At 44.8% G+C, this 26,635-nt stretch overlaps 1 protein-coding gene across 2 annotated transcripts in view; it reads right to left on the bottom strand.

Annotated features, from left to right (window-relative positions):
- Window positions 1–2,750: 2,750 nt before the first annotated feature.
- Window positions 2,751–26,635, bottom strand: part of ACTN2 (actinin alpha 2) — a 125,616-nt gene continuing 101,731 nt past the window's right edge. For both annotated transcript variants that reach the window (XM_074990113.1, XM_074990114.1), the window contains exons 13-21: window positions 24,817–24,925; window positions 23,518–23,658; window positions 21,305–21,487; window positions 20,313–20,447; window positions 19,200–19,379; window positions 18,026–18,172; window positions 8,619–8,684; window positions 6,273–6,431; window positions 2,751–4,116 (exon numbers count right to left, since the gene is read on the bottom strand). In XM_074990113.1, coding sequence (XP_074846214.1) covers window positions 3,958–4,116; window positions 6,273–6,431; window positions 8,619–8,684; window positions 18,026–18,172; window positions 19,200–19,379; window positions 20,313–20,447; window positions 21,305–21,487; window positions 23,518–23,658; window positions 24,817–24,925 — 1,279 coding nt within the window. In that variant the 3' untranslated portion in view covers window positions 2,751–3,957. The remainder of the gene's footprint in view (window positions 4,117–6,272; window positions 6,432–8,618; window positions 8,685–18,025; window positions 18,173–19,199; window positions 19,380–20,312; window positions 20,448–21,304; window positions 21,488–23,517; window positions 23,659–24,816; window positions 24,926–26,635) is intronic.

The following is a 26,635-nucleotide window of genomic DNA, read 5'->3' on the forward strand; positions in this document are numbered from 1 at the left end:
AGATTCAGAGTTTTGTGTAAAGCAACCTCTGTCTGCTTAGAGCCACGGCAAACATGCCATAAAATCCTTTAAGCCTTTTGTTAAAGATACAGAAAAGAAGGAAAAACTGTTAAAGCATTTGAAATGTAAAGCAATAACAGAGACCTTCTTTTTAACAGCATTCCCTATTGCCCTATTCCTTCAGCTGGAGAGAGCAGCTAGAAGGAAAATAAACCGTTAATTGACTGTCTTTTAGGCTATGTCTAGATAGAAGAGATTTTCAGCAAAAGATATGCAAATTGTGCAATACATTTGCATATCTCCTGCCCACAGTTCTATCAGGGGAGGCTTTCCCAACATTTGGTCTGTCTACACAGGGCCGAATGTTAGGAAAACCCCCTCTGCCGACACATCCCTTCTTTGTGGAACATGGTTGACCAGGATTTCACCAAAAGGCTCCTGGAGCAGCAGACTTCTTCTGGGAGAACTCTGGGCTGCTGACAGAAGCTTGCAATCTAGGCATAGCCTTAGATGATGTGAGAGATGGTAATAACTATCCTTTTGGGGGAAAGAGAAATGAGTTGAGCTGTTGCTGTTGATCTTGTTACTAGAGTGCCATCCCATTTCCTAAGACCACAAAGCAAGACACACACAAGAGGGGAGAGGAGAGATCAGCAAAGAGAGAAAATGCAACTTCTGTCTCTCGTGGTGATTTGCAATTGCAGCCTCCCTGCTGGAGAAACACCGGCCCAGCGCACAGTCCAGTTAGCCGCTCCAAGACCTTGTAAACTCTTACAAGCATTATGGACTGTTTAGGGCATTGCATTTAGTTGTCTCTTTCTGGTCATAGGTTTCGGCAGTGTCACACAAGGTGCTGAGCCAGAGTCTTATTAAACAGATGGGACCAGAGTTAGGCAAATAAGAAAAAGGACATATGAGAGAGAAAGGGAGACAAAGTCACACATCCCAGGAGGTATTCAGGAGTTAGCTGGATTTAGTGGAGGTAGTAAGGTCATTTGGCTCCCCTTCTCTAGCTTGGTCTGATCAGGACATTTCTCAGGATTAGGATGAAGAAGGTACAGGGTCTCAGGAAATGGCAGGGGTGGCAGCCATGGTAGTGAAGCTTGCTCTAGTCATTAATTTTTCTTCCCAAAAGTCTCTTTCTTTAAGGACTCACAAAGGGTGTGGTGGGTGGAATAGCCTATTGCCTCTTTATTTCATGCACCTATTAGCCCTAATGTCTGATGCGCCAATTTTGGTTCATTAATTTCCAGTCCCACATTTTCGCGTTTACCAAGCATGATCTTAACACTGTTCTTGAGTTATAGTGGTAGGCCTTTTTGTTTGTGCTCATTCAAAGAAGGGCCTACGGATTCCCTTTTATACCTTTTCCCATCCACTTTTGTTATTATAAATTACTGTGATATCTTAAACATTTTCACATACTTTTTACAGCTAAGCTCACAATTAATGTAAACTTGCAGACCCAGTTATAACAACATCATTACTGTGGACATCTGGACACGAATCTCTCTGTACCCCAGACTCACAGTCCTCCCTGTAAGATGACCACTTGGGAGGCTGCCCAGAAGAGTCAGGTGCAGCCCAGCTGAGTAGCAGAGCGCCTGTGGAGAGCAGCATGTTTTTCCATTGGTGGTGCAAAGCCACACGTGCCTTGGTGCACATAACAAAATTTATTCCACCCATGGATGGAAAAAATTAGAGGGAACACTGCTGACAAATCAGGGAAAGATTGGCCTTTGTCCACCTAAATCCATGAAAGGCCCAATTGGGTAGGTAGTCTTAGAGAGTGCCCATCAGATCAAATCTCAATGGAGTAGTCTGTAGCCCTTTAACTTTTAGTCCACTAATTAGAATACTTCACTAGGATGTAGGAGACCCAGGTTCAATACCCCTCCTCTGTGCAAGAGATGAAGAAAGGTGTTCCCTATTCCAAGCCTACCATTCAGGAGAGTTGCTGACCACTGAGCTGTGGGATATTTTAAATGTTTGATTTTGCAACTTAAATACACACAAAATGAAATTTCATGGCATATATTTGGTAATTATTTCTTAATGGCAGTCTGGTTTGTCTAAATAAAGCTTTTGTATAATAGCATTCATGTACCCATGTCAGAGTTGGGCAAACTTTTTGACCATTGAAACTGCTTTTGCATTAAAATGTCCAGTATAATTCTTCACTTCTGTTTCCACATTTGTGCCTAATCTGGAGGCTGAATGGTTTACAGAAACACCATTCACAAAACTCAACACAGGATATACTCTCATAGATCTTTTTAAATGGCATGCTGCTGCACAGCCTCCTGAGCATTCACCTTTGGCTGGAAGTCTGGAAAATTCCACATTAATCCAAGTATTAAAATTAAAAAAATGTGATCATTCTTCAATAACACTTTTCGCCTATATGTTTCAAAGCCATTCACCAAGGTGCATAAGCATCAACTGTTTTTTTACAAGTGAGAACAATAATGGTATAGAGAGGTTAAGACAGAGAATAGGGAACAGAACAACAGCCTATTTGCTTCTAGCCCAGCCTTAAACTATTAGACCACAGCTGTCCTTCACCAACTTCTTTGTTAGCCAGCCAAGACCCTAACTCCAACTATGTAGTATGCATCCTTCCAACTAGGCTAATGCATGGACACACACTGTTTCCACCAACTGGAGAAATTGAAGCCTCTCTCAATGTATAGTGATAATTCTGGTTCTTTGGAGGAAACACAAAATGAATCTCAATGACTGAACTGTCATAAAGTTTTGAAAAGCAGTTTATTTAGTAGGCACTTCATTGCTTTACTAGCACTGGATTGCACAGTTCACAACTTCACCATCTGTGAATGTTTTATTTGGTTACATTGCATTTTTCAGTGTCTGTTAGGATTCAAGTTAAAAAAGTGATTGCCTTACTTCTCTACAGGTTGTCAAGGTGGAAACATGACTCCAGCAAAACAAACTAGCACACATTATCAGAACTCCAATTCAACAGAAGTGGAGATAAACTAGAATCTGAATTCTGTATATGGCATACTATTAAAACTGCAACACAACCATACTCAGATAGTTCAGATAGGATTTTGCATCACTTGGAATGATGCAGGTTGCTCACCAATAAAACAAAAAAGTGGCTTTCACAAAGGGAAACAAAGAATCTATTCAAAACAGAGATGATTTCAAAGCAATGCAATTTACATGAATTAGCTTCCTTACTATTTCTTGTTTATGAAAGTTGTGCTCTCTCAGCTGCAAAGTAAAACAGTACTGGAACAGTACTGTTCGTAGCTTTATCTCAAGAGAGTAAGATTAATTTATTATGAGTTTGCAGGTCCATGTTTTGGATGTTATAGCTCTGTGTTAATCCAAAACCATCTTTAAAAGATATAAAAATACATCATGGGCTTATTTTAGTGGTTAAGTATTCTACTAGAGTGGTATTTTTATTCTCTGAAAAGTTGCATTTTTTTATTTTATTAAACTCCACCTATGGAAGTATATAAAACCATAAAATCTTAAAGTCATATTTTATTGAAGGAAAAAAGTATGACTTCAAATATAGTTTTATGAACACAGTAAAAGCAGCAGATATGGGATGAAGAATTTTTCAAACAAGCAAAATATTTTGGTAGTCTTAATAGTTTTTATTTTCATAAGCTTTAATTTCTTTTTTTCTGAATGGGACTCAAATTTAATATATTTCACCCAATTAGTGATTCACTTTTTCTTTGAAATACATGTTAATATATAGGCCAGATAAAGTAATATCATTAACAGAAGTCTAATGCTGCACACTGAAATATGCTCTAGTTATTTGAATTCCTAGTATTTGACACTGAATGTACCTACTATATTTATAAAAATCATTTTAAAATCATTTTGTCAAAGCTTTCAAGAAGCAAACTGGGAAATCAAGGTTGTTGGGTTTTTTTCAAATGCATACCATGAATACCGTCAATTACTGAATTACAGATCACTTTCTCCATACAATGCTGATGAAAATGAGGTATAATCCAAGGCTCCAGGAACAGCACCTGGCCCAGAGTAAGGAGGCATCTTTCTGATGCAGTACTGAGCTTGTTCAGGAGGCAGTTCTCGCCGCAGCTCTTCTGCGAGAATATAAGGCTGGAAAAAAAAAGTTATTTTTTAAAAACACAGCTGTAGAACAGATTATTTAACAGATTTTTGTTTGTGTATCTTACAGAACTAATAAGTTAGGAGTTCTTGCTTGTCCTTCCAAGACCAAGAATATTTCTCCTGATGAACCTGAAATTCAACCATGAGCTGGCAGGACTAATTTTTCAGGAAACAAGATCAAAGTCCGGCCTCAGCTGTACCCGCTTGACTTCAATATCATAATATGTTTCTAGAGAAACATTTTCTGTTACAGCAATTGCTACTTTCTATTTATAACGACATAATAAAGCATCTATTCGCCACTGGATACCTGTGACAACAGAAAGACGTGCAATATTTCTACCTATACAACAAAGAAATCACAGTTCACTTTCTTGGGACCCCGACTTGATCTTTGCCACAAACTCTACTCAGGATATGTTTAGAATTCAGGTCTGGTCCTTATAAGTCAAGATCAGAAAAGAAGTATCAAAGGCCACACCGAGTCTGCCCAGTGGTATTGCAGTGCCAGGTCTCACCTGAGCACAAACTGCTTTGTTGTCAGCACTTGCTGAGACAGACTACTTCCAAATGGAGTGAGTTAAGAACACACTTTGATCCTCCCAGTTGCAGACCCCCCAGCTCCTACTCCTGCATTGTCCTGACCAGCAGAGTTGGCTGGGAAGAGGAGAACATTCTCCGATTTTCTTGAGAGAGATGTATGCAGGGAACAAAACTGCTACATCAAATGGCTGGGGCAGGCAACTCCATAGCATCCCATACTCATGGACGTGCTTTAAAGGCATAGTAAGGGCCACAATCAGGTGTAACTGATAGTTTCCTTAGCCACAATTCCTCATCTCAGCCACACTCATGCAATGCCATGGAAATCAGAAAAGAATTTTACTTGCTTAAATCAATACTGGTTCATGGAGATGCATGAGGTTTTTAAGTCCCGGCTTGACAAGGTCCTGGCTGGGATGACTTAGTGGGGGTTGATCCTGCTTGAAGCAGGGGGCTGGACTAGATGACCTCCTGAGGTCCCTTCCAGCCCTAGGGTTCTGTGATTCTTTGAGAGCAGAGCATGATCATTATGTATGTAGCTGTATCCACCGAGCAAAAACTATTCAGTGCATCTAGTCCAGTCCCCTGCACTGAAGACAGGATTAAGTAACAGATAACAGACTGTACCTGACAGTTGCTTATCTAACTGTTCTTGAACATCTCCAATGGTGGAGATTCCACTGCTTCCCCTAGGCAATTTATATCGGCGCTTAACTACCCTAAGAGGAAGTCTTTCCTCATGTTCAGCCTAAACCTCCCTGGCTGCAATTTAGGTCCATTGCTTCTTGTCCTATCCTCAGAGGTTAAGGAGAACAATTTTTATCCCTTCTCCTTGCAGCAACCTTTTCTACAGTTATATCATGTCCAGGCCCATACACCCTGCCCCTTCCCAGCTCCACCCCCACCCTGACTCCTAACCCCCAACCATCCAGCCTGGCTGGGGATAACTGGGACAGCAGCAGCAGTGAATTGGCTCCCCGCAGCATCTCTGGCCCTCGCACTCACCACATGGTGTTCCCAGCCTGCTGAGTCCTGCTGGGCAGCTAGAGATCTGCCAACCACCCATCGAGAAGTGGGACTCAGCAGGCTGGGAGGCTGAGGAAGAGCTCCATATGGTGAGTGCTGGAGAAGGAAGAGGCAACCCCTTGTGGCTGCTGCTGCTGCCACCACGCAACCCCACCTCAGGTAATCCTTCCCCTCCCAGGCTGAGCAGGGGAGAGAGAATCTTTGGGTTGAGCTGGGCAGGGGAAGGAGGTCCTTGGGCCAACCTGGGGAAGGACTTTTGGACTGAGTGGGGTGGGTTGTTTGGGCTGGGGTGACTGCGTTTGGGCAGGGAGAATGTTGGGGCTGGGGGGGAGGGGTTCAGTTTCAGCAGAAGTGGAGTAGGGTGTTCGAGTGGGTGGGCGGGTGGGAGGATGTTAGGAACTTGGATAAATTCAAGCCAGTAACCACAAGAATGAACACTGAGCACTTTAGTCTTCTTAAAGAGCAGTCCCTAGCTATATTAGACAATTGGTGTAAGATTTTAATGAAAAGAAGGTGAAACAACAGTGCTAGTGAAATGCAGGGACATCCTTACAGCTGGGCACAAAAGGACTGACCTTATCTGAAGCTAGAATTCTGAAAGAAGCTATGACTTGCTCAGCTGTGTCTGTATCCGCAGCTTCCCTGGTCATGAAGTCAATGAAGGACTGGAAAGAGACTGTTCCCTGCCCATTGGGATCAACCAGGGACATTATTCGGGCAAACTCTGCTTCACCCTTTGAAAAAAATTTAAAAAAAATAGTAACTGTGTCTCTATGACATACTTCTAGAGATTCTGTGTAGAAATTATTCAAATACCTATGTTACTCAGAAGACTGTTTCATTTTCAAAAGTAACTTAGGAGTCTAATTGTGACTGAAAGTCAGTGGGACTTGGGAGCAAAGATGCCTAAGCACTTTAGAAAATGGGATTTGCATCCTTTTGTTAATGTTAGCATTTGTTCTAAAACCATGGTACGTATCCTTTAATTAACGCTCTCCTTGCTGAAATATTTTTAACACTAAATCTAATTTACAATAGGTCATTAGTGGCGTTATACAGTTTTGACTTAGTCCTTTATTTTAAAAAAAATTTTTTCAGATCTGTATCAAATTCTTCTCCTTCACTATCAAATTCTTCTCAATCCTGAAAAGAGCTGACCACTCTTGCCTCAGTCAACAAAGCACATAAGCAATACATGTTTAATTTAATTGCACTGAATCCCTGACAAAGATAAGTGTACCTGCATGGGTGTACAGTCTTTCATCTGAGAAATGGAGTGAAAAGTTTGTTTATTCCAGTTGTCTTCTCCCACAAGGGTTTCACTTAATGCCACTTGCTGCACTACCGAAACAAACCTGTTGTGTTGCATTTGGGACAACACTGAAGAGGAATGGTTGAACATACTCAAAAGTATTGAAAACATTTAAATTCTTATTAAATTTGGAAGGTGCCCCCTCTTAAATTTGTAAAAAGGGGTTTAAATTTGGGGACTAAATGGAGCTGTCACTTTAATTGGAACTGTTTAAATCATATTAAATTCTTTTCTGTTGTATACAGTAGCCCCTTGATTTATATGAGGCACCCCTGCCTAAACTGAATTTTGCTTAAGTAGGGAGGTGGCTTCTTTCCCGGTGGAGTGCATGTTCTGCAGCTGGGGAAGCAGCAGGAGCACCTGGAGCTCCTTTTGAAAGGTAAGTCCTGGGGATACGGGGGGGGGCAGTTGGGGAGGGTTAATTCTGGCGGTGGGTTGGGGTTGTGGGGGGAGGGGGACAGGGGAGTTAAGCCTGGGGTGGGTTAGGGCTGCAGGGAGGCCGGGGTAGAGTTGAGCTGGAGCCGCGCATGGAGGGGGTGCAGTTGAATGGGGTGGATTGAGCCAGAGCCATGCACACGGTGGTGAACTGGAGCCCTGTTCGGGTGGTGAGCTGGCCCACAGGTTGGGAGTTGTACCACAGCAGAGGGGGTTGAACCAGAGCCATGTGGGGGGTGGGGGTCTGAACTGGGGCCACATGCAGGGGGTTGAAACGGAGCCGTGAGCGCGTGGTTTGAACCAGGGAATGGGTGATGCTGAGCCGGAGGTGTGCGTGAGGGGTGGTGAGCCAGATCCAGATCCAGATCCAGATCTAGATCCAGATCCAGAGCTGGGCACAGGGGGCGGGAGGTGTGCCAGAGACATGCATGGTGGTGAGCCGGCCATGCGGTGGCAGGGGTGTTGAGCCAGGGCTCGGGGGGAGAGCAGGATTTTGCGTTGCGTTTAACTCACATTAATGTAAGTTAAGTGCAACTCAAAATTGTGCATTTTGAGGGTTTACTGTACTGCTTCTCTCTTCTGTTTGAAGATACCTTAAATTCACATGTTCAAAGAAAAACTCGATACCACTATTGGTTCTAAATCTAACCTTGCTTCTACTGAAGCCTATGGGGACAAAATCAACTGCACTGATGGGCCCTTGCATCAGTGTAGACCTACAGTGACATTAAAAGGGTTGACCTGCACAGAGCAGTTTGTGGGACAGGGGCCTGTATTTATAATTAACAGATATTTTGTTATTATAGTATCTACATTTGGCAGAAACAGTTATCAAAATCATCTCCCTAATATTTGACAATAATATTTATTCCTGAGATTTTTTTATGAACAAGTGAAAGAAAAATTTAGAGATTAAAAATAAATAAATAAACAAATAAATAAAAGTCAACCCTGAAGCTTGCTTTCAAGAATTAGGAGTATTAGAAAGTCCCAGAATAATTCTTTTTCATGCAGACGAAAAGATACTTTATAAATCTATAAGCTGAAAGAAATTAATTGTAGTGTAAATAGTATTGTTTGTAATATGTAGAAATTATGATAGGCTTTAATACTGATGTGGTTAGCATGATTAGTGATGTGCAAAACCAATTTCATTGTAGCTTCAAATTCTTACCAAATCATAACCCATTGAAATTAAGCAAGCTCTGAAATCATCATGGTCCATCAACCCGTTCTTCTTCTGTTGGTCCAAGTAGCATAAAGAATATATGAGGGAAGGTTTGAGGTATCAAAGAAAGATAGGAGACCATCACCATTTTCATACAGATGAGGAACATGCATCATCAGAAGATTGGATCCATGGAATGAGAGGATGTTCATTGGCAGGATTGCCAAAGCAGGTCATGAGGTGCATCACCAATTTAAAGGAGTGAGAAGTCGCTAACACATGACACACATGAAACAGACACACCACAGAGAATAATAACAGAAAAGGAGTGGGTTGAGTACAACATAGGAGCATACAGAGAACAAACCAAAAGGAGAGAGAGAGGGGCAAGGAAAAAAAGTTTGTCACTAAACTAGCCAAAGTCAGGAAAGGTAGGCTGGTTCATTGTGATACAACATACTTTTCAGGTTTCAATTTTGTAAGATTTATAAGAAATTACGGTAACTTCTAGTGATTAGCAGTCCAGAAAGAATGATTTATTGCATTTTTTAAAATACTGTACTCTTGAGCCAAGGAAGACTGTGCTGCCGTCTGGGAAGTGAATTCAAGAATTTTCTCTCTTCTGTTCTCTCACTCAGTTGCTGCGTCTACACGTGCACGCTACTTCGAAGTAGCGGCACCAACTTCAAAATAGCGCCCGTCGCGTCTACACGCGTTGGGCGCTATTTCGAAGTTAACTTCGACGTTAGGTGGCGAGACGTCGAAGTCGCTAACCTCATGAGGAGATAGGAATAGCGCCCTACTTCGACGTTCAACGTCGAAGTAGGGACCGTGTAGACGATCCGCGTCCCGCAACGTCGAAATTGCTGGGTCCTCCATGGCGGCCATCAGCTGGGGGGTTGAGAGATGCTCTCTCTCCAGCCCCTGCGGGGCTCTATGGTCACCGTGGGCAGCAGCCCTTAGCCCAGGGCTTCTGGCTGCTTCTGCGGCAGCTGGGGATCTATGCTGCAGGCACAGGGTCTGCAACCAGTTGTCAGCTCTGTGTATCTTGTGTTGTTTAGTGCAACTGTGTCTGGGAGGGGCCCTTTAAGGGAGCGGCTGGCTGTTGAGTCCGCCCTGTGACCCTGTCTGCAGCTGTGCCTGGCATCCCTATTTCGATGTGTGCTACTTTGACGTGTAGACGTTTCCTCGCTGAGCCTATTTCGATGTTGGGCTGAGCAACGTCGAAGTTGAACATTGACGTTGCTGGCCCTGGAGGACGTGTAGACGTTATTCATCGCAATAGACTATTTCGATGTCGCAACATCGAAATAAGCTATTTCGATGTTGGCTGCACGTGTAGACATAGGCAGTGTTTCTTAAAGGATGTTCCGCAGAACACTGGTGGTCTGTGAAGAACTTGCAGGTGTGCTGGGAGTATCTGACACTTTTTGATATCATACACATATGGTATGCATTTTCTGTTATTAAAACCAGATACATTGTTCCTTCTTCATTGCTACGATACCTGACTAAATTACTTTTTCCTTTTTTTTTTTTTTTTGCTGTATATGTTGCTGTTTGGGATTATTTCTTTTGGTCTGACAACAAATTTTGTGAAGAAAATTTTCATAGGTGTTCTGCATAAAAATATTGCTTGGGGTCCCAGGGTCTCAAAGGTTACATTTATAGCCATGGCTACACTGCCTCTCCCTTTGGGAAGGGGCAGGTAAATACGACTGTTCAAATATGCTAATAAGATGTGGATTTAAATATCTTGCGCCTCATTAGCATACTCCTGCAGGATCTCGCTTTCGAAAGGAGCTGTTTTCTTCCCATTTATTTTTGGAATTGGAAACTTCAGAATTTGAAACTTTTTATATTGTTTTGGGGAATAAAGGTGCTTTCAAAATCGGGGTTTCCTTTCGAGGGAACCCCAACTACAAGGCTGCTTGCATTTCGAAAACAGCCCCTTTCAAAAAAATGAGATCTGCAGGAGTATGTTAATGAGGCACGAGATATTTAAATCCATGCCTCATTAGCATTTTTTGAACAGTGTATGTACATGACCCTTTTGGAAGGGAGAGGCAGTGTAGCCACAGCCTACACTAGAAGCACGTGTTGACAAAAGTTTCTGTCAACAGAGAAATCTCGACAGAAGACAGATTGCTGCTCCACACAACTTGCTCTCAAAACAAAAAAGCAGTCCAGTAGCACTTTAAAGACTAGCAAAATAATTTATTAGGTGATGAGCTTTCATGGGACAGATCTTCAGAAATGGGTCTGTCCCACGAAAGCTCATCACCTAATAAATTATTTTGTTAGTCTTTAAATTGCTACATGACTGCATTTTTGTTTTGATAGAATACAGACTAACACAGCTATCTGTCACTACACAACTTGCTCTGTCACCAGAGAACTGCCAGACTGTTCTGCCTTCTGCTGACAGAAAGTGGAATGTCAGCTCTGCAAACTGTTTCCCAGCAACCGGAAGCCCTCTCTGTCGACAGAAGTGTCTACATTGCACGTCTGTCAATAAAACTCTCTAGTATAGACACAGCCAAAAAGTTTAAGAAACATTGCTCTAGCTAATGGAACTTTGATTAGAGTAGAGATATGAGCTAGTGGGACTGATAGAAGAAAAGTGTATTAGTTTGTATCCAACAGAAGTTGGCCAATGGCAGGTCTCTTATTAAAAATGGATGCCAATCTTCTCAGTAGCAGGATGAGTGGGACATTTATAGCTAATTGAAGCAAGTGCACATTAAAATGGAGTGGTGATAGAAACCAGCTTAAAGAAAGAGGTGGGCAAAGAACAGAATTAGCCAGGACAGCTCACTGCAGAGCCCTGTTTTCGTGGGCTCTCCTTGAGGGAGAGCTCCTGCTTGGAAGTCTGAGTGGGGGACAATTTCACTATGAGCTGAAATCACTGGCAACTGAAGCTATGGAGAGCTGGAATCATCACAGGGTTTTGCCTACAGTAAAACCCACAAGACAGCAGACAGGCAGCTCCTGACAGAAGTGGCGGCGGCTGGCAGGTGTGACCTGTGGGTGGCAGGTCGGAGAAGCAGTGGGCAACTGGTAGGAGTAACCGGTGGTCAGTCAGTAGGAGAAGCAGTGGGCAGCCAGCAGGTGCGACCGGCGTGTGGCCCATAGGAGAAGCAGCAGATGGCTGGCAGGAGCGACCAGTGGGCAGCCAGTAGCGCAGCTGGCAGGGCAAGCAGAACGCCAGACCAGCACAAAGGCAGCATTGCCTCAGGTTCAATGAGGGAATGCATCAGGGTGATGTGTCAGGGCCTGCATGGACTGGACAGTGTTGTGAGTGGGTCATTTGAAGTGAGGGGTACAGAGAAAGTTTGGGTGTGTGGATTGGCTGGTTACAGTATTAGACTGGCGAACCTGAAAGGCCAAGGACACTGCTCAATCCATTTGAGCTGGGACAGTTACTTGAGGGTTGGTTATAAACTCTGGGTGTTGTATTTTCCCAAGTTAATGCCATAAGACTTTTCTGCCTCTTTCACTAAAAGTTTCTTTTCTACACTCAGACCCTGTGCTTGCGAATGGGGAAGCATTGCCTCTGTGAGGCACCTGGGGGTGTGTGAACTTCCCAGGCTACTGGGTGGGGGCTCGAGCCAGTTCTGTGTGAGATGAATGAAGAAGAACCCCTAGATGTTGAACCCAGCCCTGGTTGCTGCCGACTCCTTCCGGCAGAAGGGTGATATATACTTGGAGCAAGAATATGCCTGTAGGCCCAGCCCTGAGCAAGGAATGGGACCCCAGGAGGTACCATGACACACCAACACCTGTGTCAGACAGAATTCCCTCCCTTCTTCTCCGTTATACAGGGGAGGTCATAATTCACTGTTGGCCTATTACTAAGGCAACTTACAACACCATCTGCATGGTTAGCTGTTCTGGTTGATGCCCTGGGGAGACACGGAAAGTTTCTCTGCTATGTAATAGTAGTGGAGTTTGAATGGTAAGATAATTAATGATTTTGAACATTTGCTCTTTTTCTCTCCTGGGAGAGGAACAAGGGGATTCCTTTCTCAACCTTATATCTCATTGAACTGTTCTTAGCGGTAACCTATAAACTGTTTAGTTTCATGCAGACCAAAATGAACTGTTAAAAGAGGAGCTTTTAGTGACTCTTTGCACATTAGTGCGCTGATAATATTCGCACACGACTCCAAACATTCAGATCTGATTTAAACTGAGAAAACACAGGAACCACAGTCTCCAGCAGCCATAATTGACCCAATGGTGTTTAAATAGTTAAAGCCTACTTGTCCAACATGGGGTTTCTCTTTTTTGGATTCTTGCTGATTGTTCCTTACTGAACTGCACTCTTTAATGCTATTTATTTTTCTAAATAACTCATCCATTCAGTAGCACGATTTGCACCTACTGGTTATAAAGCTAACAACAATTCTACACTATAACCAGGCTCTCTGACAAGGCGGGGGGCAAAGGGGACTTTGCCCTGGGGTCTTTAAATTGCTTCTGTAATGCCATGTCATGTGCTCTGAACAGTGCTAAGGGCTGCGGGGGGTTGGGGGACACATGGGGTACACCATGCTCCAGGCAGTGCTGAGGACCAGCTGCCCGCAGCACCGCCCCTTCTGGAAACACAGAGCTGAGGTCCCCCTCCATGTCACCCAGAGGCCTGCAGAGGACATGGGCTCTGCTTACTGTAACTCTTTCTTAATGAAAAGGAAAATACTGCCAGTATGGCATGTCTGCACTAGCCCTTACTTTTGACATACGTTTCAAAAGAAGGGGCTATTATGAAAGGCTCCACAGAGCATCTACACACAAAGTACATAATTTCAAAAGTCATTTTGAAATAACGTGGTGCTCATTCTGGAAACTCTACCTCCTTCCCGTTTCAAGAGGCTCTTTTGAAAGCGAACGTATGTAGATGCTCTGCAGGTTGCTCTTTCGGAAGAGTGGGTCTTCCATGGTGCCATCCAGGCACTCTGCCAGGCTGGCTCCACACTGCCAGCCACATTTAAAGACCCAGAAACCATTCAGCAGGAAGCTGAGAGCATGCTGGCAGCAGACAGAGCACAAGCTCCCACCAATACGTCCTCCACACAATCCAATGGGTCCCTGAGCCCCAGCAGAGCATTAATGGTCAGTGGCCAGCAGCCCCACACCCCCCAGGTGTCCTCCTCTGCTGCATCCAGGGGGTCCCAGCAGAGCAGCCAGGGGCAGAACAAGAGGGGCCCCCTCCTGAGCGAGGCTGATTAAAGACCTCTAGGCACTCTGTGGAGATGAAGGGCTGCTGCTCCACGTAACTGGGCAGTGCCACACTGCAGCAGCCTTCAACTACCTGGCCACCGGTCTGATCTCCCAAGGCCACCCTGCCTGCACTGGAGAACAGATGCAGAGCAAGGTTAAGGAGATGCGGCTGGCCTATTGCTGGGCTCATGAAACGGCCAGCCACCACCTGCCCCCACTATCAGAAGCTCCACCACCTACTAGGGCCCAAGGAGGCGGCCCCACCCACCCACCTGCTGGACACCACCACATCAGTCCAGACCAGGAGCTCGCGAGTGAGCCCCAGGAGGTGCCAGGAACCACTACAGGCAGCAGCTCCCCACCCCCACCACCTAATGGACATGGAAACAGAGGCCCTGAGTGATGACAGATTCTTGAGTGATGGTGTCCTCATCATCGCACTCCTCTCCAAGCCGTCCAGCCAGTCCCCCTCCACCCAGGCCTCTCCCAAGCTCCTGGAGGGACATGCAGGTAGGTCCCTTGTGTTTCAGGCACCCCAGTACATGGGGAGGGAGCGCCCACCTCTGCCACAGCTGGCAGCAGGCCATTTACATGGTGGGAGCTCTAGTCGGGATGTTCCCCAAATGGCTGTGCTCCCTGGGCCCTGACGGGGGCTGCACACAGCACTCAGCACCCACCCCAGTGGATAGTACTATAGGTCACATGCCCTGGGAGGTGGGGGGAGGACTGCTGCCCTCCTACACAGTTGTGTGTCCCATGCCCGCAGGGACCCCAGCACCCTGGATCCCACAGGGCCACCGTGGCAATGAACAGGTGGGGTTGGAGGGACACAGTCCCCGGGGCCAGGTTGTGATACTGATGGCTCATCCTTCCGCCCCCTTCTGTCGCCACAGCTCCAAGGCTCATGGGCAAGTTGAACCCCAGACATGGGCTGCAGAGTCCTGCACCAGTGGGCAAGGGGTCTGGTACCGCATCACCAACCGCTGGCCACACAAGGTTGGTGCTGGGCCATGTGACGGTGTCACAGTGGGGAGGAGGAGGATGCCACTGACACTGTCCACATTGCCACCCTGCAGGACATGGCCGCCATCATGCAGGACTGGCTGGCAAAGGAGCAGGTAGCCTGGAATCAGGTGGCAGCCAGCCTGGACACCCTCACCCAGGCTGTGACTGCCTACCTGACCCAGGCTCCTGGTCCCTTGCTAGCCACTCCCACAGCCTCCCCATTATCTCCCACCTGCAGCCCCCCCCCGCCCCCCGACCAGCAGCCTCCCCACACACATCCCCTCCTGTAGCGCCCCACATGGTCCAAGGCTTTGCCACCCTGCTTCTGCCTGATCTCACCCCAGCCTCCTGACTGGTGTTGGCCCAGTGGCTCACAGTCAGTGATGCCCAGGGCAAGCCAGTCCCACCTTCTCTCCCCACCTTTCCGTCCCTCCCAGTGCCTTGCCACAAGCCTGAGCCCACAGGACCCTTCCCGCATCCTTACCTCCCTGTACTTCTGGCCCCATCCCAGCCTCAAAGGGGACCCTGGACTCAGGGTGGTAGGTGCTCCTGCAGCCCAGCATGGGTCCTGGCCCTTGACCCCAGTGAAGTAGTATGCCCCCCTCCAACCCCCGACCACCTCCATGTGCTGTTGACCCCACCCCCACCCCCATGACCTCGTTGTATAGCGTTCTGCCCCCCCACATCTCTCTTGTAAATAGTCAAAAAACCTTCCTTACCCAGTTTGTAATTGTTTGACAACGTTTCAGTAAATAGTTTATTTGTCACCACTCCCATATCCCTGGCGTATGGTGAGGGGGTGGTGAGGTACAGGGGTATGGGAGGGGCTTTGTGGTGGGGGAACGGTGAGGGGATGGGTGTGCAGGAGGAGAGTTGTTGTTACAAGTGTGTGTGGGGGGTGTCACAGGGGCCCCTGGGCGAAGGCCTCCCACAGGGTCTCTCTGACCCGCAGCCTGGCCTCCTGCGCCAGGCAGCATGGGGCAGCAGCTGGCTGCTCAAAGCCCTGGTCATCCTTGGCAGCCCACCCCTGCACGAAGGGCTCATGCTTCACTGCCACAATGTTCTGGAACCACCCCCTGCAACCACTGCCAGCACATTGTGGAGGCCAACCTCAAGCCTTGTGAGGAGTCAGAGAAGGTAGCCAAACGCCTGTTCAACTGTGTTGCGAGCCCAGTGGAGGCGTTCATTAAAAACATCCTAGGTGGGCTCCGTATGTCCCATGTACAGCCACATGAGCCACAGGTCCAGGGGGTATGCGGCGTTGGCCATGATGCAGAGGGGCATGGTGGTGTTCCCAAGCAGGACCTCCCATGGGGCGATGTAGGTCTCCTCCTGCATGCTGTGGCTGAGCCTTGAGTTCTGAAAGAGACAAGCATCATGGGCTTGCCCAGCCCAGCCCATGCACATGTCCATGAACCGCCCCTTGGCATCCACAAGGGCCTGTAGCATCACGGAGTGGTGCCCCTTGCAGTTTATGAAGGCACCTGCACTGTGCTCCAGGGCCCGAATGGTGATGTGGATCCCATCCAGAGCCCTGAAACAGTTGGGGAAGCCCAGCTCCTGGAACCCTGCAAGGGTAGCATCAAGGTCCCCGATGCAGACAACCCAGCAAAGTAGGACGTGCTTGATCTCCCAGACGACCTGCATGGGGTGGAGGGACAACACACCCGTTGGTGCATAGCAGGGTGCTGCACAAGTCCCCACCCCCTCCCCTCACCTGGTTGGTCCCCATCCCATCCTGCCCCCCTGTCCCCAGACCCCCCATCCCCAGGTCCTCTCTGCCCCACTTGCCCCCCGACTTTACCCGTGTCCTCAGGTCCCCCTCCCTCACCATGCCATCCTGTCCCCAGGCCCCTACCCCAGCCCCTCACCCTAGTCCCCATAGGTCCCCTTGCCTGGGAGCCCACTCCATGGTGGTGTGTGACCCGAGCATAGCTTACCTCCATGGGGGTGGCCCCGGTGGTGGCCTTTCCCACCCTGAACTGGTGGCTGACTGACCGATGGCTGTCTGGGGTGGCCAGCTGCCATCTTCTGCAGGGACAGCCTGGCCTGCATCCAGGTGCTGTGGTGCTGGAGGGCAGGGGTGAGCTAGTGGCACAGATGCAGAAAAGTCCCCTCGCTCATTCAGAAGTTCCGGAGCCACTGGTCATCATCTTTCGACAGAGCGCCCTGGGCCAGGTGGATGCTCCCCTTCGAAAGATGGGGACCAGGCTTTTGAACACACAGATTGCAATAGTGAACCATTTTTTGTATGTGGATGCGCACTTTTGAAATGCGGTTTTCTGAAAGGTGAGTTTCGAAAGTTAGCATTTCAAGATCATATTGTAGTTTAGCCACAGCCTATCTGTTTCAAATGTGCAGGTGTTTTAAAGATTTAGAAACAAATATATCCAGTTAGCTAATGAAAATATGTCAGCAAATCAGAGAGCACAATGTTTATTTTCATCATCTTTATACTCATTTCTGCTCCCTGCCTCAAGGGGAAATGTGATTCCTTTGATGTTACAGAGCTTCATTTGAATGACCCAATTTCATCTTCACTCCAGTTCCAGATTTCATAGCAGAGTCTGATTCTGCCTTATCTCTGTAAGCAGCCTGTTTAGAGGGTTGATAATGGTGTGTAGTTGAAATTGTGAAGTAGAGCTGATACATTTTACCCTCTGAAATTGCATGTGTAAGTTTGGGAGGATGAAGGGAAATATATAAACTGATGGAATTGAAAAAGAAGTTTCACTCGCACAAATGGGTTTGTTTGATTAAAACGATTTGCCTTCTTCTCGCCTGTGTAGATTGAGTCATATTTGCCCAGTATATTATACTTGAATTAAATCTTGTCTATACCAACTCTTAATTCACACAAATTTAAGGTGTGAAACGAACCTACTGTGCACTGCCTGCCCTGCTCTTAGGCATGAACAATTCCTTAGTGCGCTTGGAAACAGCTTCCCTTTCAGCATTATTTGTTACACGATGGAAGCCAGGTTTAGTAGCTGATTTTTCAAATTTTGCCTCCTTTCCTCAAATTTTAAGACAATATACCTCCTTTCCTTACCTTAAATATTATCCATTTTTAGTGTGTTTTATTCTTTTGAAAGAGATGCTGATATTTGGACTGCAAAGACACAATGTAATACTGATTTGCTTTTGGAGTATGGTTAGATGAGAAAGAAGTAAGAGTACTGTACCCTATCAAAGTGATTGAATGATGCTCTGAATTCATTCATTTGTTCTTGGGTGATACCCTTGGCATCTCTGGTAAGGATCTGCGTCTCAATCTCATTGATAGTTCGAGCAATGGTGGTCAGTAAGAGTTCCCAGCCAACACGGATATGCTGCAGGAGGGAAAACATCAATTCTTTAGGTTATTAATGAAAACATGAACTTCAAGCACAAAAACAATGACAACAGGGGACAAACCAATGATGAAAGCTGAAATATTTACATAGATTGTTATTTGGCATCACCACCTGCATACTACGATTATGGATGACCTGAATATATAATAAACATGCAAAAAACACTAAGTTACCTACTAAACTGAAACTTGTTCATCCCCTTTAGTGGTTCTTGTTCATGTTTAGGGCTAAAGTCAGCTGTTGGCTTAGGTGTCGACATCTGGATTCAAGAGCTGTTGTTTTCTTGTGCGCCAATTTAATTCAGGACAGCATTTGGCTGACCCAATACAGTTCCCAAGTTTTAGCTACTTTTCCATCATGAGCTCCAACTCTTTGAATATTTAAACTCATGAGTAACTTAGCACATGAGGCAGTCTCATTTAAATACTCCCGTGTTTAACAAGACACATTATGTGTGGACGGCATTGGGGTTGGTAATCTGTCATGGCAAACATACAGGAAAAGATAGGGCTTCTTTGTGACAAAAATGCTGGATTCATAAAAAAAGGAAAGTTGTGGCAGACTATATTTTAAACAAAACATTTTTATCATGGGATGTTAAGAAGAAGCTCAAGTAAATATCCTTTATGTTCAATTAAAGTATTTGATTATTTTAACAGTTCAAACCCATACAACAATCCATGTGCCAGCCTTCATGAACATACACAGAATTCAAAATGTCGAATGTATAAAGGAGTCGTATGCTCTGGTCTTGCAATCAGCTCCATCCAGGACTGGGATCTTTTTCAGACAGGTGACAAAAAACCCTACATTTTCATTAAAAAGACCAAAAGTCATGGTTTTGTCACAGAAGTCATGACCCAGACAAACTGAGCTTTAGCAATGCATATCTTCCGCTGCAAATAAATGAGGAAAGTCTGCCAAATTCTGTCCTGTTACAACCCCATCAGACTGGGGAAGTGGACACATGAACCTAAGAGCACAGAACTAAATTCACAGTTACCTCCATAGTATAATTGGTGTGCTTGTTATCAAACACCAGAGCTTCTTGTATAAGCTGATGGTCTCCTTCCAGTCTATCAATATTGATTTTGTAGTTGATGATATCGTGTTCATGCTGCTTTAGTTGATTCATCTGGTCCTCCAAGGGTCCTGTTAATTCAACAGAGCTGCGTGCAATTTCCTGTAACACAAAAAGGAACAAAAACTCTTAACTCCAGTTTTATTAGCTTCTGATAGATTCCCTCTGTATCTCCAGGCAAAAATGGGAGACTGGTCTCTTTCTGAAAAGCGTACAACCAAACCAACAATCATCCTCTAGGAGAGGGTTTCAAAGGTCCAGCTCACAGAGATTGTTAATGTGAGTCTGGCCCAAAGACTCCAAATAGAAACTGCAGAGCTACAATTCATTTGCAAATTTGACACCATCAATTTAGGATTGAACAAAGACTGGGAGTGGCCGGCCAATTATAAAAGCAGTTTCTTCTCTCTTGGTGTTCACACCTCCGCATCAGCTGCTAGAAGTGGGCCATATCCTCCCTGAGTGAATTGACCTCATCAACTCTGGCCTTCCTCTTGATCAGTACTCCCTTCTTTTCATGAGCCTGTATAATTAGACCTACCCTGGAACCTCCACTACATGCATCTGACAAAGTGGGTCTTTGCCCATGAAAACTTATGCTCCAAAAAATCTGTTAGTCTATAAGGTGCCACAGGACTTCCCACTGCAGAGTGATTTCAGCTTGGGTTTTTATTTGCTTTTATAAGCTATGACTAATTTAGAATTCTTCTTTAGAAGATCTGATTACATGAAAGTTGAAGCATTGGTGCAATGCAACAAAGTTCACTGATAGCATGTACAGCAGGAAATAGGCTGAGAAAGAGGACAGGTACTCTTGTAACTGCCCTGAGGCAGGCTTGAACCTCTGGAGCTTAGTGCAGGCACCTCTACAGCTTGCGCTAAAGGCCAGCTGGCTTGCGGCTTAGACTACAGAGGACACTTATTCTTCCTCTGTGACATGGTCTAGGTACCACTACATGGGACAGTTAGCCACACATAAGCGTGCAGGTTACACTCTCTTCAGCAGCCTCCTCTTGATGTCTCCATAGTACTCACCTCCATCTTGGTCTGGATCCATGGCCCAACAACATTTGCCTGAGCAGCAAATTGGCGACGCAGGCGTTCATTAGCATGCTGACGGGCTAGCTCCTCCTGCAAAGATTGATCCCTCACGGGCACAAGTTGTTTCACCTACCCATGCACAAAAGAAATGAGGGTTGATGTGAATAGATAAGATTAGATCATATATGAAAAATTAATATGATGATTTCCAAACCTCAGCTCCCCACAGATCTAATAAGTGAGCAGGTTTAATTCATAACCTGAATTGATTGCTTTAAGCCACGACCAAACTTTGTAGCCTTTGACTGTTTCAATTAATATATACATGTAGCCTGCTCTGGATTTCTTACTTGAATTTTTTATGGTTCTGTAGATAGTACAGGTTGGTCCTCTCTCATTCGGCACCTGACTGGTGCCAGACGAGAGAATTTTCTGGACAATGGGGGGTCAATATTATTGAGCACATTAGCAACACTTCCACTCTTTATTTGGTCCTTCGAAGATACTTAGGGGTAAATTAGAGCTAAATTACAGCACAGAACACTGAGAACCAGGACTGGCAGCTGTAAACAAACTTTATGGGACCACAGCAAACTTGCCACGCCCCTAATAAACAGTCATCTGGCAAACTAAAATCATGCCAGATTACACAATTTACAAGAGAGTTACAGATTAGAGAGGTTCATCCTGTAGAACTATTGAAATGAAGAGCACAATGAAACAACAAATACTGACTTCTCTTTTTTAGTGACTATTATACATTTTTAACCCAGGAAATAGATACTGAGATGAAGCCATGGGAGGAATGGGAACTTCACTGCAATGAAAAGAATTTATTTCATATTATTTCTGGATGGAAACGTCCCTGAATACTTTTGGATCAGACCAGATAGTAAACTTTTTTTTTCCTTTTGGTAATTCATGACAACTTCTGAATAGTCAAACATTATTCCTGCAATGTCATTTTCACTTTTAATTTACATTACCTTATCCCACTTGGTACGGATTTCCTCCACAGTGACAGTGCTGTAAGGATTGCTTGAGCTTATTCGGATGTTGTAACTCTGAATAACCTTCTCAACTTCATTCTGGATCGATAGGATAGCCTGCCTCTCACCGTCTGCCTCTGGCAAAGTAGCTTTAAACTGTTCATGGGCAGTGATTAAACTCTGGGATCAGAAACAAAGAGGAAAAATCTGAGGCTTTTTGTTGCGGTGTCAATTCTAGAATCTGAAGGACCTGACATAAATAACTGTATTTGTTTCCCAAATACATTGTACACACGGGGTCTGCATCTACACTAACAAGGTCTTTCAGAAAATCCAGCCTTTTTTTCTGAAAGAATATGTGGAGTATCTGCACACAAAATGCGCTCTTCCAATCTGAAATCAAAAGTACGCATCTCTTCTTCCAGAAGCCCTTTTCTGCTCCCAGATCAGGAATAGTGCCTGCTTTGGAAAGCTTATTTAAAAAAAAACAAAAAAAAACATGTGTAGATGCTCCGCGGGCCCTTTTTTCAAAAGAGTAATCCTCATGGCACTCGATTTTTTGATCCCTGGCCCATTTTTTCAAAAGAGCAGGGACTATAGAGAGAGTGGATTGATTTTATTTTGATATTTGATATATCTGCTTTTTTGGTGTGGACATGCTCTTTTGAAAGAAGTTTTTTCGGAAGAGATCTGTCGGAAGAACTTCTTTTGAAAGATTGCTGTAATGTAGATGTAGCTGGGGTGCAACCTGACCCTGTGAAAGTCAATGGTAAAATTCCAGTGGAGACAAAATTTCCCCCAGAGGGTCACCTCAAAGAAGACAACTTGCAATAAGGCAGTCTTTGCTGTTTCTGAAGTATTTCACAGACACTGTCAGGATGAAAATAATGCATTTCCGAAAAGCATTTCTTGACCTCTGTTTCTAAGAACATATGATACTAAAACTGAAAATGAAAAAAACCTAATTTAATTTTCATACCTTGTTGCATTTTACTCAGTCTGAATAATAAACACAGACAGCTGTTTCACTTTGTTTTTCATGATACAGTGAATATCATCTCCTTTCTGTTTCCCCACGGGGGGGAAAAAAAACTAAGAAACTAACTGTTTCTACTCATGTTCTACTCAAACTAACCTCACCTTTTTTATAAGAAAAAAAATAATTAAAACCCAGATGCATTAAAATCCTTTCATATAACCCCAGTGTCCATACAGAGTCTCAATGATGTCATAGCATAGAAAGTATGCCCTAGTGGGTTATGATGCAGCATCTCGGCCTAAATTCTTCAGAGCATCCCTTTAAATACAGCTGCACAAATGTACCACTAACTTTGAGTGCAATGGAACAAATGCCAAAATTAATACTCTTAGTTACCTTCTCACGTCGACTATGCATAATGAACAACCTGCTTCTCATTTATACTAAGACCTTGCACACTAGTCTGGTAATATAAAGTGAGTGGAAATGCAAGTTAAGCCTTCTCTTTAACAAGACACCAGTAAAGGGTCAGATGCTACAAAGCTGTCTTTGAAATTAGATTAGCATTAGTACAGTCAGCTATGACTGTTCTAGACCAAACTGCATCTACTGTGGCTACTCAAGGACACCAATCCCACCTCATTAGTGTGTTAGCATCCCAAGCAAACACCAAAGGGCATATAATGAGAAATGCAAAGAGACACTGTGCTCCCAAGAGAGGTAGCTGTGTTAGTCTGTATCTTCACTAAACAAAAAAGCAGTCCTGTGGCACTTTAAAGACTAACAATTTATTAGGTGATAAGCTTTCATGGGACAGACCCACTTCTTCAGATCTGGGAAATTCTGGTTTCCAGATCTGAAGAAGTGGGTCTGTCCCAAGAAAGCTCATCAACTAATAAATTATTTTGTTAGTCTTTAAAGTGCTACAGGACTGCTTTTCTGTACTGTGCTCCCAAGTTTTGCTCTCCACATGGTTTGCCTCCCTTCTTATCTCTGGCTCAGGACTCCTTCCAAGGGGAGAAGTACTGCAGCCAGCTGCCTTAAAAGACCATTTCTGCTTATGGATGATCACTGTTAAGATAACAGATAAGAGAGACGGAAAAGGAAAGGACATTCTCTATCAGAAGGATAGCTTTAAGGTTGCACACGCTGCCAGTGTCCATTCAGTGGACAGAAGGATTCCTTTCTTGATTTCTTGAGAACTGCACACCAGAAGCATAACACCATTTACCTGAATTTCCTCTATGCTGTGAACAATAAACATGTCTTGTAGGTCTTCCATAGCACCTTCCATCCAGTTGTTGAATGGAGCAGCTCTCTTGGCAAACTCCAGGTGAAGCTGATCAATTGTTTCCAGCAATTTCTCCATCCTCTGTTCAGTCCACCAAATGCACACAAACAAACTCATTGTTACTGAAGTGAAAGCTAATTCTATGCACATACTTGTAGCATCCCAGTTACCCTGGGTGTACATTTTCAAAAGTGACTGATGATTTTGGGCATCTTATTTGCTCCATGGGGCTGCCAGGCCTGGGGTAGGGTTGTGGGGGGGTCCACTCCATGCTCCTGGAAGGGGAGGGGCTAGAGACAGCCAGTCCATTGTGCCGCCTCATCCCCTCCGCCGGCCTCATAGGTGTTTGGAGTGCGTTCCAGTGATGATTTAAAGGGCCCAGGGCCCAGCCTGCTGCTGTGGTAGCAGCAGCCAGAGCCCTGGGGGCCTTTTGAATTAATGGGCCACAGGACAATTGCCATCTTTGCCACCCCCTATTGATGGGCCTGCATTTGTTAGCAGCCCAACCAGCAATATCTTAAAAGATGCCACTGAAATCCATGAGATTATTCACATTAAAATTACTTTCTTGTTAAATTAATGTAAACTTAAGTCTGTGCGTAAGACTGCGTAGAATCAAGACCTACATGATCTTTGTGCCACTTATTGCAAATATTTTCTGTTAATCTGATCTATCAAATGAACAAATCAAATTCCACCAATTTTAAATGAATGACCTTCTATAGTAATTTCTTTCATGTACGAAATGAAGCAGTAACACCTATATGTCACACGTGAGCCCTGAAACATATGTAGGGGGCTTCCACTGATCTCAGGGGAAGCCATAAAAAGATATCCTAGGTCTGCTAGTAAATTGGATCTCCCTGCTATGGCACCTCTATCACCAGAGAGCTTGGCCACTAACTTACTGCTCCACCTGTAGTGATAATGACAAGGCAGCTGCCTAATTACCTTACTGCTATGCGTCAGATCCCCAGAGGGTGGGATTACAAGTCACCTCTTGGTGACCAAATTCATTCTGCTGTTGCTTCATAAGTATCTTGGGTAGCAAAGCACCATCCATTTTGTCACTGCGCAATTCAACTTACGTTGGAAAAGGACTCAGCAAACTGGAACAGCGAGCTGAGGAAAGGGTTTGGTGCAGTCTGGATTCCAGGAGTTAACACTCAGAAATGTCTGTTATAAATCCCAAGGGACTTGTTTTTTAAAAATGGAGGGGCTTATTGATATCAGTTTTACCTCCAGTGCCTCTCTCCTTTTCTGAGTAAGTGTTCCCAGTTTGTCCCATTGATCACATATCTTCTGGCATCGGTCATTGACACTTGCAGCATCATAATAGTCCAGTTCACTAGGAAAGAGTGAAGACAGAAAGGCACAGATTCTGAATGAATAGACAGGAAAACACTGTATATTCCCCATCTGTGAACATGTTGCACTGGCTCTCAGAAACTGTGCCTCGTCTTCTTTTAACTCTTGCTGAAAGTCAAGTTGCAATCAGTTAGGCAGAGTAGTGGTATTATAAAGTGTGGGATTAAGCACTAAAGGTGGGATTCACAAAGATACTTAGGTGCTTAAACCCCAGATTTAGGTGCATAAGTTCCTATTTTGGTTCCACTCTGATATATAAAGCTCCCACCAAACCATACTGGCAACTTTTATATGTGCACTTAAGTTTTCAGTGTAAAAGTTCCTTCAGTGCCTATATTTCTGTTCCTTGGCATGCACTCTGCAGCCTCCCTCAACACCTCTGGATGGCTGTTTCCCACCTAAACCCCAGAGTGATTCATGGACCTCTAGAAAAGATAAATGTTCAGATGCCTAAGACACATGTGGGGCTACATTAGTAGGCATGCTCAGGGGCTGCCTACCAGATTTAAAAGCTGTCATGAGGCAGGGGTGCTCAGTCTTGTAATGGTTAATATGATGGTTCATGAACTTAACTGGGCTGCAGAAGATCCAGGTTCAGCTCTCTATGCCCCCTCAACTAGTGGAAGGGTGAAAGGATTTAACTAGGGCCACCCACATTTCAGCAGAATGATCTAACCGCTGGGCTATGGGATATTCAAATGCTGGGCACCCATAACCTCTTCTATTGAAGCTGTTCCATTGTGGTAAAATAATAAAGGAGAGATTGATGTAAGGAGATTTGACCCAGGGTCTCCTACAGCTCAGGTAGGTGCCGCAATCACTGAACTACAGGGTTGGGCTGCCTCTGCCTCTCTGTGGCCCAATGACTATTACAAAGTAGATAACTACTTACACTCATTGGACCACAGACTCTTTAGTGGCTATGGAGCAGGAAACAATGATCTATTGGAAAGGAAGAGCTTCTTTAATTAAAGTTCCTTAATCATTAAAAAGTTAGAGAGAAACTATATGACAGGTAAGGCGAGAAACCTGCCAGCAAGGTATACTCCAGGAAAGCCTTTTGCTTCTGCAACTTGCCCACCACTTTAATACAAACCATTCCAGATTTATTGACCTTCAAGACTGCAGTAAAAGCTACCTAATTAATGAGACTTTTGGGGAGGTACAAAAATTCATAGTTCTGTAGGGCTGTGGGTGGAGTGACAAGGGACATTATTTCGCTGTACTGGCTGCAAGATAATTTTTTGCCTGCTACACTCCTACTGCGAGAGGATGTTCATATATAGATTGTGAGTTTAATAAGTTGTCAGTGCACCAACAGTATCATTTTGCACAATAAATCAAAATAAACAGAAAGGCTATGTCTACACTAGCCCCCACCAAAGGGGGATGCTAATGAGATATAATGCCTGCTGCAGCGATTCAAAAGTGCTGCTTTCAAATCATGTGCAACCCATGTAGATGGGACCCTTTCGAAAGGAACCCCAGTCTTTGAAAGCCCCTTATTCTTACTTCAAAAGCAGCACTTTCAAATTGCCATGGCCAGCATTATGCTAATGAGGCACTGCATATTCATGGCAGTGCCTCAATAGCATCTGCTGAAGTGTACCATTAGCATCGCCCTTTTGAAAGGTGGGGGTTAGTGTACACATAGCCAAAGTGTTTTTCAAGTTTTCCAAGTGGCACCTCT

Source organism: Carettochelys insculpta, chromosome 3 (assembly GCF_033958435.1).
Source record: "Carettochelys insculpta isolate YL-2023 chromosome 3, ASM3395843v1, whole genome shotgun sequence".
Classification (NCBI taxonomy): Eukaryota; Metazoa; Chordata; order Testudines; family Carettochelyidae; genus Carettochelys; species Carettochelys insculpta.